This window comes from Primulina eburnea, chromosome 12 (assembly GCF_022965805.1).
Source record: "Primulina eburnea isolate SZY01 chromosome 12, ASM2296580v1, whole genome shotgun sequence".
NCBI classification, from domain to species: domain Eukaryota; kingdom Viridiplantae; phylum Streptophyta; class Magnoliopsida; order Lamiales; family Gesneriaceae; genus Primulina; species Primulina eburnea.
Window position 1 is genome coordinate 33703569 of NC_133112.1, and position 15911 is coordinate 33719479.

General features: G+C 34.0%; 1 protein-coding gene across 1 annotated transcript; it reads left to right on the forward strand.

Moving 5' to 3' along the window:
- The first annotated feature begins 11925 nt into the window (after window positions 1-11925).
- Window positions 11926-15598, forward strand: LOC140808253 (uncharacterized). The gene is made up of 2 exons (XM_073165326.1): window positions 11926-13292; window positions 15530-15598. Exons 1-2 carry the CDS (start codon window positions 12798-12800, stop codon window positions 15536-15538), a joined length of 504 nt encoding a protein of 167 aa, XP_073021427.1. The 5' UTR covers window positions 11926-12797; the 3' UTR covers window positions 15539-15598.
- Window positions 15599-15911: the final 313 nt, after the last annotated feature.

Below are 15911 nucleotides of genomic sequence, written 5' to 3' on the forward strand. Positions count from 1 at the left end.
AGCATTCAAAGAGCCAAGATGTCCATTTTTGTGATGAGAAAGAGGTAGATTTTCTAACACATCCTCCTCCCCCTGTTCAGAGAATGGGTAAGAAATTTTGTTCATTTCATAAAGAGTGTCATCATGACACCAGCGAATGCAGACAATTACAGAGGTAATATCCTCGAAAAAATCTTGAAAAAACCAAACCATCATCTAAGAAAGTTAGAGGACCTCCCTGGGTACCCCGGAGCTTGGGGTCTACTTTTCCAGCCCGAGCTCCAAGTTCCAGACCAGTCTCATGCACCAGAGACTGGCTTCATATATCAGAAAAGGCATGGAAGGACAAAGATCGGAGGAAATCCCCCGCCTTGGGGGTGATAAAAATGATTTCAGGAGGATCTATAGACGAGACTCCAACAGGGCGAGGAAAGCTTGGAGTCGGAGAGAAATTTTGGGAGTAGACAACTCTTAAAGAGAAGTGGAGCCTATTATCAGCTTTGGGCCCCAATATTTACAGGGCATTTGCTTACCACATAATGATGCTATGGTCATCATGCCAAGATCACCGATTATGATATCAGGAGGGTGTTTGTTGATTCAGGTAGCTCTGTTAATGTTTTATTTCAGGAAGCTCTGGATCAGATGGATATAAAGAATCATATTTTGGAGCCCGTGGATACAGCACTCTTCTGGACATACTGTCTACCCCTGAGGAGAAATCATGCTACCCATAACTCTGGGATCCATGGAGCTGAAGTCGGTAATGACCCTTTTCACTATGGTCAATGCACCATCTTCTACAATGTTATATTAGGGAGGCCAGCTATGACTGCCTTCAAGGCAGTAGCTTCCACCTATCATCAGAAGATCAAGTTCTCAGTGAAAGGAAAGATCAGGGAGGTGCAGGGTGATCAGCCCTCTTCTCGAAAGTGTTATGCAGAGACAGTCCGAGTTGAGAAGAAGAGGACCAGGAGAAGTGATGGTAATCAGGGCTCGCAAGGGGAAGTTAGCGTGGTAGAAGAAGTACATGCTATCGTAGAAGAAGAGCATGAGGAAGTAACTTTAATTCCCGGAATTCCCGGGAAACCACCAAAATTGCCCAGGATCTGGATCTTTCCACCCGGGCACAATTGGTAGAATGCTTACAGAGGAATGTGGATATTTTCGCCTGGTCCCTGGCAGAGCTTGGTGATTCTCAGCCTATGTAGCCGAGCACAAATTGAATACACCTTCCAAATGCTTGGCCGGTGGTACCAAAGAAGAGGCACTATAAAATAATTGCAGACCAAGTGGATGAGCTTTTGAAAGATGGTCAGATTCAGGAAGTTCAACTCCCAACTTGGCTCTCTAATGTGGTGCTGGTCCAAAAGACTACAGGTAAGTGGATAATGCGTGTTGATTTCAGATATCTAAACAAAGCATACCCCAAAGATTGTTACCCTCTGCCGAGGATTGATTAGCTAGTAGATTCTACTTCTGGCTATGAATTTTTGAGTTTCATGGATGCCTATTAAGGGTATCATCAAATCTCTTGGATAAAGGCGAGCAGGAAAAAGTTAGGGAGAAATGCAAGAGCCACATATCAACGCTGGATCGATAAGATCTTTCGGGAGCAAGTAGAGAGAAATGTTGAAATTTATGTGGATGATATTCTGATTAAATCAGAGAAAACAACATTTCTTATTCTTGATCTCGAGGAAACTTTCTCAACTTTGAGAAAGTATGGGGTAAAGCTGAATCTATCCAAGTGCATTTTTGGGGTTCGGAGTGGAAACTTCTTGAGCTTTATGACAACAAAAAGAGAGATAGAAGTTAATATACTCAGTTTAAATTTTCTAACCTTGATCGATTTTTTTTTTTTTTTTTTTGTAAGTATGTGTTATAATTATGTGATAGCAATTTAGGCCAGAGATATAATATTCACTGCACCTCAAATTTAGAATACTGGAGCTTTGACAAGTGAGCATTTCAAAACTTGCATTTCAAATTAATGACATATGAAGTAGAAAATGGCGACTTCTGACACACGTCTTCACCTTGAGTTTATCAAGCGGCAGAAGTCGATCTGACCTACCTTCAATTCATAACTGTATAATTTGTACCAAATCTCGAAAATTATTGAAATTTTTGTTTTCTTTTTTTTTTAAAATAATATTATTATAGCAAATGATTAATAAATTTTCATCAATTAAATAAGTGTTCAGTTTTTTTCAGATCGGTTTTTTTTTTTTTTTGATAGCATTTCTTACTAATACAAAAAAAATTTCTATACTTCTTGGACTCACACGTTTTTTGGGATGAAATTTGATACAAAATATTGAAAATATAAAACAAATATATGATATTTCAGAACTAAATGATTTAGTAATAATATTAACATATTATTTTTGAATACAAATAAATATAACAAATTTTTTGATATTAATGACACGTCTTTTTCGAATGAATGTATTTATATATGATATTTGAGTATTAATTGAATTTGACACTAATATATGATTTTTGAATACTCAAACATATATAAAAAATTTGGTATTAATGTTTTTTTCTGGATAAAATTCATATAAAATATTAAAAATATGATATTAATATATGATATTCAGTATAGACTCTTTCAGTTATGATCCTATTATATGAGAATTGAGCACACAAACAAGTGCAAAAAATATTGATATTAATATAGTTGTTCTAATTTTATGATAAAATTTTATCTTTTGTAAATTTTTTTTATCTTTTGTATCAAATCTAAAACAATTGTTTTGTAGTATCATACATATGTTCCATATTTTCAATATTTTGTACTGTATTTCGTCAAAAAAAAAACAATAATTGTTGGTCCAAGGAGTGCATAAATATTTTTTGTGTGAATCAGAAGCTGCAAATAAAGTTTGAATATGACAAAAACTGAACACATATTTAAATATGTTGTTGAGAATTTAAAAACAAATCTCCCAATTAGTTATATATTTATATTATACATGGCAAAAAATTATGTGAGACGGTCTCACAGGTCGTATTTGTGAGACGAATCTCTTATTTGGATCACCCATGAAAAAGTATAACTTTTTATGCTAAGAGTATTACTTTTTATTGTGAATATGGGTAGGGTTGACCCGTCTCACGGATTATGACCCGTGAGACGGTCTCACATGAGACTCACTCATTGTACATATATTCTTAAAAAAACCACACACAACATTTAACCTTATGACGATTGCATACGACATGGGACTAAGCCCAAATGTGTTTCGGAGAATAAAATTAAAATGATAAACAAGAAAATTTCTCCTCAAAATTTGATCAGTTAAATAATTAAAATCAAAACCAATTTTTTTGAGCGATTTTGTAATTTTTCCCAATAATATTATCCAATTCTCATGTTGCGATAGATCGAATTGAGATAAAAGAGACCATTTTCAAATCAAAGAAGAAACAATCGATGTTATTAAAAAAACTTCGAACCCTTCAAAAAACCATTAAAATCGTGGAGAACGTCATTCGATCCTTCTAACTTGGGAAATCTCTCGATCTTCGAACCGCAACACCGAATCTCATTCAAATCAATACAATAAAATATAGTACATAGTTTGTTATATGCATGAGATCTGCCGACATAATTGTCTCATATTTCCAATTATTCTATAAATATGCAATCAAAAAATATTATTTATTATATAAATATATGCATGATGATTACCAAGGTGTAACGACTTATTTATTCTATTTGAAAACTTAAATTTTACGTAAATCTAAATTTCGGTTTTTAAAAAATGTGTAGATCTAAATTTCAAGATTTTTTTTTTCGTTTTGCAAATGTGTTTCATCGACTTGTTTAAAATTAGTGTTTTAGTCATGAGTAGGTCTCTTGTGAGACAATCTCACGAATCTTTATCTGTGAGACGAGTCAACCATACCGATATTCACCATAAAAAGTAATCTTCTTAGTATAAAAATAATATTTTTTTATAGATGACAAAAAAATAAAATATCCGTCGCACAAAATACGAACCGTGAGACCTCTCATACAAGTTTTTACTTTAATTTATATATTATTTTGTGAGGTTATTATATACGATTATTTAATTAATAATGCATATATCTTTATATATAATATTTATAAAAACCATGAGTATCTTGGTGTAAGCCAATTTATTACACTATAATCAAATTCTAACCACTTAAACGACCATAACCCAAAATATATCAATTTGTAAGATGATTATAGTAATTATCTTGATACTAAATTTATCATTAACCTACAACCTAAAATCAACACATCAATTTTTTCTTTCTTTCTTCTTATTATTTTACGGCAAAATTATTATTTTAGTGTTGTAAGTTGATTTGTTTTGACTTTTAGTCTCGTAACATGTTGAAGTCAGGTTTTATCCAATAACTTAGATTTTTTTATTTGGTTATTTTTTCGAAATGACTAAACTCATCAAATATTGCTTAGTTGACATGTAAAGATCCGATTTTTTTTTTCTTACCATATAACTTAGGCAAAAACTTGTGTGAGACGGTCTCACGGGTCGTATTTTGTGAGACGGATCTTTATTTGGATAATCCATGAAAAAGTATTACTTTTTATGCTGAGAGTATTACTTTTTATTGTGAATATGAGTAGGGTTGATCCGTCTCACAGATTGAGATCCGTGAGACGGTCTCACATGAGACCTACTCTATAACTTAATAAGTGTAAGGGATTGTTTAGCATAGAATTTTTTTTTTATTTTATGCAATGATTGGTTGGAAATAATTAAGCCAATAATATCTACACTTATACATGCAAATTTCGAAATTGGAGGGAGGAGTAATACAAGATCATGGGAGAGATATGCAAGCCTAGGTACTAAGGAAGGTAAATCATTACATGCATGATGGAGTGTGGCCTAATTCTCGATATTTAGAGAGGCAATGAGATATTGATACAAGAGTATATCCATGCATGAACAAGGGAAGCATATCTCGAAAATGTTGAGAACATATTTGCAAGATTGAGGATCATACCAAATAAAAGAAATTAAGAATGGATATGACAAGAGATTTTCGGTTTTCTCACTAGATTAATATATGATATTTATTGAGATGGATAGGTAGATAGTTAATAAGGAACAAATCATCAAATTGTGCACAAAAATCCTTGACTTAGCTAGCATATATTTTCGAAAATATATATAGGGCTAGGGACAAAGGAATGAATCTCACAAAGTGGTAGTAAATCATCTCATCATGGAATGAATTTTTTGGCAAAAATCGTGGGGAATATTGAGTGCAAATATGTGAGATCTTAATGCCATGTTTAGAGCCACCATTCTCCACCTATAAATACCCCATCAACCCTTTCATTCTCCTACCCCAATTTTCGAAAATCCTTTGCTGCATATTCTCGAATTTCAGCAGCTTTTACCTACCGAAGCTCTGTCCAAATATCGTCACAAAAATTAGCCTAAAAATCGAGTCGAAGCAACGTCAAGTGTAGAGCAAGGAGCGATCCATCCCGAAGCAAGCAACCTACGTTTTTAGCATCCAAGGACACTGTAAGTGGGCTTGTGTTAAAGTTAAAAGTTTCGAATTTTATGCATAGGTGATTTTCGGTTTTGATAAAAACACCAGCCGAGTACAATTCGTTTTCTTCTACTTCTTGCATTGTCATACGATTTTAAACGCACTGTGAGGAGTCAACCATATATGGGTGGGAATCCCAACCATGACGTACCCTTACGCGGTGGGGGATATAACCGCTATACGGCCTCGCCCCCTTAGAGGAGTAAAAATTAGGGACTGACGTCAGTAAACCATAGAAGGTCGATAAATTGCAGTGCTTGATATGTGTTTATGCATGGGTTACGAAAATTTTATGCAAGTCATGTGGTATTTTCGAAAATATACATGTTGTTTTATTTTGTGCTCGATATCCCCCATTTGCTGAGTATTCCCAAATACTCACACCCCCCTTACAACCCTTCCCAGATAAGTCCGAAGAGCAGGTCGAGGACGAGGAGTCCGAACAATTCTGGGGATGGTGATGATTCAAGAGTCTAGATAAAGTTTAAGTTCAAATTTATTAAGATTATGCAGTTTACGCTTCCGCATTAATTTCTGTCGTTTTAGTTATTTCGTCATTGTAAAGACAAATTTTATTTCGATTGAGATTATGATTTATAAACTGGATTCGGTTTAAACTGTGCTACGAAAGGCTTGTCGTTTTAAATTGTGTGATTGTAAACGACGCCGGTGTCAACTCCGAGTTTTGGGACGTGACATGACACATATTTTCGTCTACATGACTCACATGATGAGAATAAAACCTATCTTACATACATTAAAATATATTTAAGCAACATTAAAAGAAAAAAAAATTTTTTCCTCTGATTTTGAAACATTGGATGTTGTTTTCATTTGCACTTAAATGAATTTCAATGCGTATAAAATGAGCTTTATTTTTGGCATGTAAAGCATATAGGAGCATTGTAACGTACCGTATTTTTACTATTTAAAATTTGCGGAAAAATTAAAAATTTTCTTAAATAAACATGAACGTTCAAAATTCGATAAAATAACTGTACGTCTCAACTTTTCGCAACGAAAGATCTAAAATAAAGTTTGACAAAAGTGTTTGAACATTTTCATAAAGACTTAAAAACATGGGCGATCCTCGAGTTTAGCCTCCCACTCAGTCCAAGCATGCTCCTTGGTCCCCACCTCTTGTCTCCTCATAAACATCCTCACCTGCATCGATCAAGTCTAGTGAGTCTAAAGACTCAACACGTATAAACTGGAAGTAACGAATAATATGTAATAAAACCAAATGCAACTTTAAAATAAAACATACATACTTGAAACTTGAACTTATCATAAACTTGAACATACATACATAATATAGACGTGTCATAACGTAAAAACTTTTCATAACATGCTTGCATACTGGTACATACTTGAACATACATGAACTTCTTAATTTTGCGTCGAGAATGTTTCCAAGCAAGTGACCCATAACATAATCGCCTGATCAGACTAAACCACAGTACTGGGATGACAGAGACGTATCCACTGCCACATACATGAGATCCCCTTTCATAATTTAACGGGCTGATTGGTCAACGTTCATGATTTAACGCTTTCCAATCACGATCTAAACCCGTTCATGATTTAACGGGGTGGAGAGGTCCTCGGCCACGTTCACCGACTTCCAAACCCATTCATAAATTGGTCACAAGACATTTAGCATATCTCAAAAATTTAAAATATTATCTTGCACATCGAACATACTTACTTGGCGTTGAGGGATTCGTTGGACTTCGATCGGGTTCGTTGCTGCACACACTAACCTGAATTCAAATGCTTAACTTGCATAACTTAGACGTAACTATCAAGCTTACTTACGAGCTCATTGAATTCCTTAGGACGTTCTAAATTCCCATGACTCGACTTGTAAATCATTGAACTAAACCATGGCGCCCAACCTCAAAGCATAACATAAATATTTTTCCCAAAATACGAAGTACACGGACCCCGTGGCCGGGTCCGTGTACGGGTCTGTGTAGGTTCGCTAAAATGTGTCGTGAAGAAAAGGGAAGGCACGGACCCCGTGCCCTGGTCCGTGTGGGGGTCCGTGTCGGCTCGTAAAAATGGCACTAAGGAGGAAACAAAGGAACGGACCCCGTGCCATGGTCCGTCTGCGGGTCCGTGTACCTACGGGACAAGCCAAGACTCGAAAATTCTGAACAAGTTTTGTACAACAGTCTAGACTCGATTGCACGGACTATGAACCGACACCTCGAGACCCATCTTAGTTTGCCATAACATCAAACCAAATTCGAACAAGCACCCAAACATTGACGTCCACCCTACGACACATGCAATTCAAATACGTGACAATTGACACCAACTCGTTTCCTACGACTTCTAATGCATTCGAATTCCTATCGACAATAAACGACGTATCAAATGACATCCCAACATCATTACCAATATACATGTACGTAGCAAAAATCCCCTGTCGATCTCCAACGAAGCCTGCAACACTAAAATTTCAAGAACGCATCAATATTATCATTTTCTAAAAATATAGTTTGAGCGGTCCCACGAAAAACGCCATAACTCACTCAATATTTATCCAAATATTTCGATTTTACTGTCAAATCGAAGGTATCAAAAAGTTCTACAATTTTCATGTTGAAAGTTTTCTCAGAATCACGACCGAAAAGTCGCAGTGTTTAAAAATACAGTAAAAACGTAATTTTATATCTAAAAATCGTTTCAAAATTTATTCAAACGACATTGCTCAAACTTCTACACATCACACCTGTATTTTTACACATAAAAACAACGCAACACAAAATATGACATGATCGATGCAGCAAAAAAAAGGTTATACGTGTCTTTTGATATTTAAAAATACCGTGACGACGATACCGAAGCGGAGATGGTGCGAGGATTGATACGCGACGAACGTGGCGCTAAAATCTTTGAAGAAACTCAACAAAACTTGCTGGAAATTTAGAGGAGGGGGCGGCTGCACTAGTTCTCCAATAACCCTAGTGTTTTTCTTCTCTCAAAAATATAAAACTGAATTGAAAATATGTGTGTGTGTTGTGTCGTTGATTATTGTGTGTGTGAGTTAGGTAGTAATTTAGGGAGTGAAAATTGTTTAATTAAAATTTAACCACTAATTTAAAGTTAATCAAACACTAACTCACTCAGTTTCCTTAATTGAAATAAAATACACACAAATTTTATAACATTCTCCTTTAATAAAAATAAAATCCACAAAAATGTTAATTTTAAGAGTTTTAAACTCTTAAATCCACTAAATAAATAAGTTAGGATTTAAAATGCTAAACTTAATAATTATTTAAAAATGCTCCAATCTCAACTTAAAATAAAACACCACAATTTAAATTACCAAAATCGTCACCGGTATTTTTCTCGATCCCGTTTCGAATAATCGCCTGAAACATGAAACTCGAAAAACATTTCAACGTGCATCACATAAATATTAAAATAATGAAATTTAAATAAATCATGCATCGCTAAAATCATTTCAAACTTAAATAAAATATTTAACCATTTAATTAATGCATAAGTTATACGTATACTAAATTTGAGCACTACAAGCATCTCCAATCCCTGCGCCGAAACTACAGGGGCCTTCAAAATAGCGCATCTCTCATTCCCTCTGAACCCATGCGCCAGAAATTAATTTTTTTTTAATTAAAAATATTTATATTAAAAATTATAAATATTATTTATATAATAATATGATATTATTATTATATTAATTTAATAATTAGATATATTTAAATAATATTTATTCTATTATTTTAATGGTTAGATATTTAATCATAAAATAAAAATATTAAATTATATAAATTTATAAATATATTTTAAAATAATTTTATAATTAAACATCTAACATACACATTTATAGATTAATATTTAAAAATTCAAGTACATAGTTAAAATAAAAATAAGAATTCGAATTTAGATAATTTAAATACAAATATAATAAAAGATAAACAAACTAAATCATCAATAATTAAAAAAATCAGATCCGGATCCGGATCTCCAAAATAGCCAAAATATTTTCTAAATGTAATATTATTACCACTATTAAAAATATAACATTAAATATATCCGATATAAAATGTAATTAAAATTATATCTCTACATTTAAAAAATATACATTTAATACCTAATAAAAAAATAAAATAAAATAAAATAAAAAAGAGTAAGATTTGAAGTAAATGTGTTGGAGATGAATATTGTACTTGGTGCAGAAATTGCATTATTTTAAAGTAGAGTTACTCTAAAATAGAGTTTTGGGTTGGAGATGATATAAGAGATCAACAGTTTAAAAAATATGAGTTTAATATTAGGAAAAGACGGTGACCAAAAAATCCAAATTACACCGTAAAAATTAAATTTTAAAAAATATATATATATAGACACACACACATATATTATATAATACTTACATTGAAATCCGCATGACATATGTACAGTAATAAAATTATTTTGTCCTATGGTATATATTTTACATTAAAATGTGACAATTTGAGTCATTTAAAACACGAGTTGATCAGTAAATATTCACATGTTAAAAACCTTAATAAACGCTGATAAAAAATTATTAAATTAATTAAAGTCTAAGTCTCCACGAAATCAATTTGCGCCGGTCAGCACTTAAAATTAAATTTTCAACTCTGTACATAAGATTTTTCAAATCATTTTGATGTTTATTGGCAGTGAATATTATACAATTCATTATTGGTCTTCTATTATTAATACTAATGATTGCAGCTTACACGTTATTTACGTAAGTATTACGTTAATTGTTAATTAATATTAGTAATTATATTATACACATTAATTCAAAAAAATGACAATTCATTTTTTGCGATAATTATATTATTGAATATACATATATATAGTTTTTGAAAGGAATATTTTATTCTTTTATTATTTTGTTAAATTGATAATATCAATTTAAGATTTTGCCTTTCTAGATTTTCAAATCTTGCTTGATTTAATTCTAAATGATAATATCTTGGTTTACTTATTTCTATATTATGAGATCTTATTTGATTTATTTCTAGATAATAAAATCTTGATTGATTTATTCTATATATTATATGATTTGTTTTTAATATGATTTGTATCTCTAAGATATTTTATCTTTGTTTAAAAAAGGTTTTTATATCTAATGAAATCTTCTTTCTATATTTTGTAGGACTATTCTATGGAATATCTTTTAGGCCAAGCTTTTGATATAAAGGGGGATAGACTCACAGCCGTAGGGTTTTGAGGAGAGAGTTGGAGAGTTGAAGTTTTTTGTGTGAGTCCTTTGCTGTGACTCTTTCGTGAGGTCGGCAGAAGAGCACATACATAGAAGAAATATACAAAAGCCGAACCTATATTTTGTTGAGGCGTTTTTGTGTGATTGTGTGATCACTTTGTTGTGGAGAGGATCTGCTGGAGGTTTTTCAGGAGTGCACATACAGAGTTCAGATTGTGCAAAGTTTGTGTGATTGATTCACTGTTATACCGTGTTGCCGATTGGTGTTGCCAACACTCAAGAACAACACTGACGCAGAGTGTTGATCGAAGAGTGTCGTCGTTTGGTTTTAAGCAACACGCTTTTTATTTTATGCATCTAGTTTTTATTGGTTTGTTTTGATGCATTTTTAATTCCTTGGAGTGTCAAAGAATTTGGTTTTGTTTTCTCACTAGTATTGTTGTTTTTGGTGTAAACGATTTACATAATTTTTCTAGTGAATTTTTTGCCATGAGGCACCGCACAAGTATTCGTACTTGTGCATAATTTAAATCTGGTGTTAATTTATTAAAGTTATATTTGTGTGTTAAATAATTAATTTCCGCTGCCGTGTTGTGTACAGTGTTGACAACACCTGACACAACACTAACTTCTGATACACACATTATAATGTTTTATATTTATTTCCTGTACAACAATTCCTTACAAGTGGTATCAGAGCCAACGCTTGATACACTAAGTGATTGATTCTGGTTTATTGTTGTTTTTTTTTTCCAGGAAATTTAACAGAATCCCGATGGAAATATTATCTACAAACACTGCTGTTTTGAAGGAAAAATGCTGGCTGCAAGTCAACCCGCACGGTGTTGCCTCTGGTGTTGCAACACCGGGCCGCAACACCACTTCAAAATCCTTGTGTCTCAATGCTAAATCTCACAATGACTCAGGTAATCATGAAATCCAGGATAATGATTCTGATGAACTCACATTTGAATGTGTGCAGGCTATGTATGAGGGGCTATACGAAGATTGGATCAAAAGAGATAAAATAAATTCAATCCTCTCTAAGGATAATGCTGATCTGAAAGAATCTGTGTCTCGACTTGAAGTTGTTCTTAGCAAGAAAGATCTTGAATTGTGCAAAGTCAAGGATGAGCTTGAGAAGGCCTCAAAGACTATTGGAAAATTCAACTCAAGTTCGTCAAAACTTGACTCAATGCTAACAATGGGAAAGGATGGCAGAACTGGTCTTGGATATGTTGAAAGCGCATATGAACATGGTGAATCTTCCAACTCCGGATCAAAATCAACTGTGTTTGTAAAGGGAATTAAAGACAATTCTGTCCCTTTAATGGTGAACCCTCCTATGGAGAATCTGCCAATCTCAAAGCTAGCATCGGAACAAAGGCCGAAACAAAATAGAGCTTCTTCCTCTCCTTTGAAAGTTGATCCTCCAGTGAAGATATCACAAATCAAGAAACCAGTGTCAACTTCCAAACCAAAGCAAAGAAAGCGACATTTTATCTGCCACTACTGCTATAAGCCTGGGCACATCAGACCCTTCTGCTACAAACTAAGAGACGACTACCTGAATTGGAAATCAAATCGGGTGTTGCCCACCGTGTTGTCCAACACCAGGCGCAACACCACAGTCAAGAAATCTTCCACAAAGAAATTTTGGGTACCTAAAACTGTTATTCGATGCAATATCATTTATACTTCTTTAAAAACTGACATTGCAGGTGCATGGTACTTCGACAGTGGGTGCTCACGCCACATGACCGGATCTAAAGAACACCTCACGGATTATGTTTAAATAAAAAGTGGGCGTGTAACCTATGGTGGTGGTTCCAAAGGAAGAATTGTAGGCAAATGAACCCTGAACGTTGATGGGCTTCCTGAACTTCACAATGTTCTACATGTTGAAGGACTTAACTCAAACTTAATAAGCATAAGTCAACTTTGTGATGATGATTTACATGTTAAGTTCTATAAAAATAATTGTGAAGTTTTTAATGATGCCAATGTTTGTGTAATGTCAGGTACTCGTTCTGCTGAAAATTGCTATCAATTGGGAGAAGGTGATGATTGCCGAAGTGCCAAGGTGAGTGATTTAGACATATGGCATCAAAAACTGGGACACGTGAGTATCAATACCTTGAAGAATCTGCGTAAGTTTGATGCTGTGAGAGATCTGACAGTTAAAACACCGAAGGCTGATGTAGAAGAATTGGTGGATATAAGTGAGGCACTGACCAGAAACAGTGTTGAATCTGGTGTTGAGACCAGTGAGGCAACACCAAGCACAACACCGCCTCTGAACCGAACAGAAACTGTGGATAATGATAACAATGATAATGATGATGTGGTGATTAATTGTGAAAGAGAAATTCCCAGGAAGATTCAGAAGAATCATCCATCATCACAAATCATTGGTGAATTACATGATGGTGTGCAAACAAGAAACAAAGAAAAGGTGGACTACCGCAAAATGATTGGTTTAATTTGCATGAGCTCCACGTTTTCCCAGGTAAGTCACTCGTGTTTTGTGTCTCAAATTGAACTCAAGAATAATAATAATGACATTTTGAATGAGGAAGCCTATGTCAGTCAACCTAAGGGATTTGAAGATCCTCACCACGTCGATCATGTCTACAAATTGAATAAGGCCTTGTACGGACTGAAACATGCTCCACGGGCATGGCACGGTAGGTTAGCTGACAATATGATAAATCTGGGCTTTAAACGAGGTGAGGTTGATAAAACTCTCTTTATTCAAAAATTGAAGCATGATATCCTGATTTGTCAAGTTTATGTAGATGACATTATCTTCGATTCTTCATCACAAAAACTTGTTGATAACTTTGTTGAGTGTATGTCTTCACACTTTGAAATGAGCATGGTAGGAGAGTTGAATTTTTCTCTTGGTTTAAAAGTTAAACATTACATGATGGTATATTGTGACAACTCAAGTGCTATAGACATTTCTAAGAATCCTGTTCAACACTCTCGATCAAAACACATCGACATAAGACATCACTTTATTCGATATTTGGTTGAAAAAGGCATAATTCGACTGGAATTTGTTAAGACTGAGAATCAACTGGATGATATATTCACGAAACTTTTGGACTTTGAGAGATTTTCAAATTTTCGGAAGTCTCTCAGCATGTGCGTACAATAATCACACACACATGTTGTCATTGGTGTTGCCAACACCGGTGACAACACCATTTTTGCATGTATATTTTTAGAATGCTAGGCATGCTGCATAATCATAACCTCCTATTTATTTGTGTAAAGTCTGAACAGTAAAGGCAATTTCTGAAAGGTACTCTCTGAGTGTTCATACTTCCAATCAGATGTTGAGGAATAAATTATGCTCAATCCAAGACACCGAGTAGTTTATGATATTCATGGAAATCATGATCTTGTCTAATGCGAAAAAGTGACTTGGAAAATGCGAGCATAAGGAGAAAAACAGAAAAGAGGTAAATAATAATAAATAAATAAAAGGTTGTTTAGAAGAAAATGGAAAAAGCTACCTAGAGGAGTCCATTGAAGACCGTTCTTATAGTGTGGGAGCTACCACTTCTAAGTAAAAATAGTAATGGAAAAAGCTACCTAGGGAAGTCCATTGAAGACCGTTCTTCTAGTGTGGGAGCTACCATTTCTGAATCAAAAGAAAATTTTATGGAAGTTTGAATAAATCTCAGTGGTGTTGCCAGGAGGTGTTGCCAACACCAAGTTCTGACACAACACAATTTTTACAATGCCTGACATTTTGATAATTCATCATATTATAGGCATATTTAGGACATGCATATTGATTTTTGTTTCGTGAATTCATCATGTACAGTGACATATCAGTATTGACTCATGACGGTTGATGAAAACCTTGATTACCTAAATTTTGAATTTATGTGTGTACTTGTGTCAGTGAGTTATAATCGACGTGGGTTTCACTGGATGTTCTTTTGAAATAGTCATAACACGAGTTTGAGTCAATTTTACTGTTTGATCTTTTGATAGAACCTTAATTAGTGTTTTGGGAAAATTTCGGAAATATTACCTTCCCCGTGATGATTTTTCGGAGCTGAAAGAATTGAATCGATTTTTTAAGAGTAAATATTTTTGTTGTCGTTAAATGCCTGATAATTACTCTTGCTTGTTCTCATTTACCCTCACAATCTTTCTTTGCCCTCGTAATTTCTTTGTGGGCTTTTGTGCATAAATCCTGATCTACCATTATAATTTTCCCTCAAATTTTACAGGTGGCTGAAGATACTGCTGATGTTGAGTCCGATGTTGTCAACACCGCTGACAACACTGACTCTTTTGATAATGATGTAAGTCATTATGTCTCCACCAAGTTTTGCACTGAAGCTGCCTTAGTCCTATGGCCCTCTATGTGAATATAGAATTTATTGAAGAGAGGAACATTGACATGGCGGTGTATGACCAACAAAAATTGACAGCATTCTTCAGAGATCGTGGAGTGTTTACTATGGTCCAAATTGACTTTGATCTACAGTAATTTCAAAAGTTCAAAGAACTCATTACTAACTACATGACTGAGTATAGTCTGTTTTTGGAAGTTGGCTTACATTCTGGCCAAAAAGGGGGAGAAGGAGAACAAAAAATGACATGGTTCTATGGATGGTGCTGAAGCATCTCGAGTTGCTAATACTCTGTCATTAATGTTGTTTTTGGGTTGCTTTACGTAATTAATGAATTTCTCATTCGCATGTCATCTTATGTTTTCAGGTGTTCTAATGATGGTGTTGACAACACTGTCAACAACACCAGTGCTCTAACATGTTTAATTCAGGGGGAGATGAGCTTTAACTCAGGGGGAGACACACTCTAATGGAGGGGGAGCGTAACTGACTGCGATGCTTACCAAGATTATCATTTTTGGATGTTTTGTCCACAAAGACAAAAAGGGGGAGATTGAAAGGAATATTTTATTCCTTTATTATTTTGTTAAATTGATAATATCAATTTAAGATTTTACCTTTCTAGATTTTCAAATCTTGCTTGATTTAATTCTAAATGATAATATATTGGTTTACTTATTTCTATATTATGAGATCTTATTTGATTTATTTCTAGATAATAAAATCTTGATTGATTTATTCTAATATTA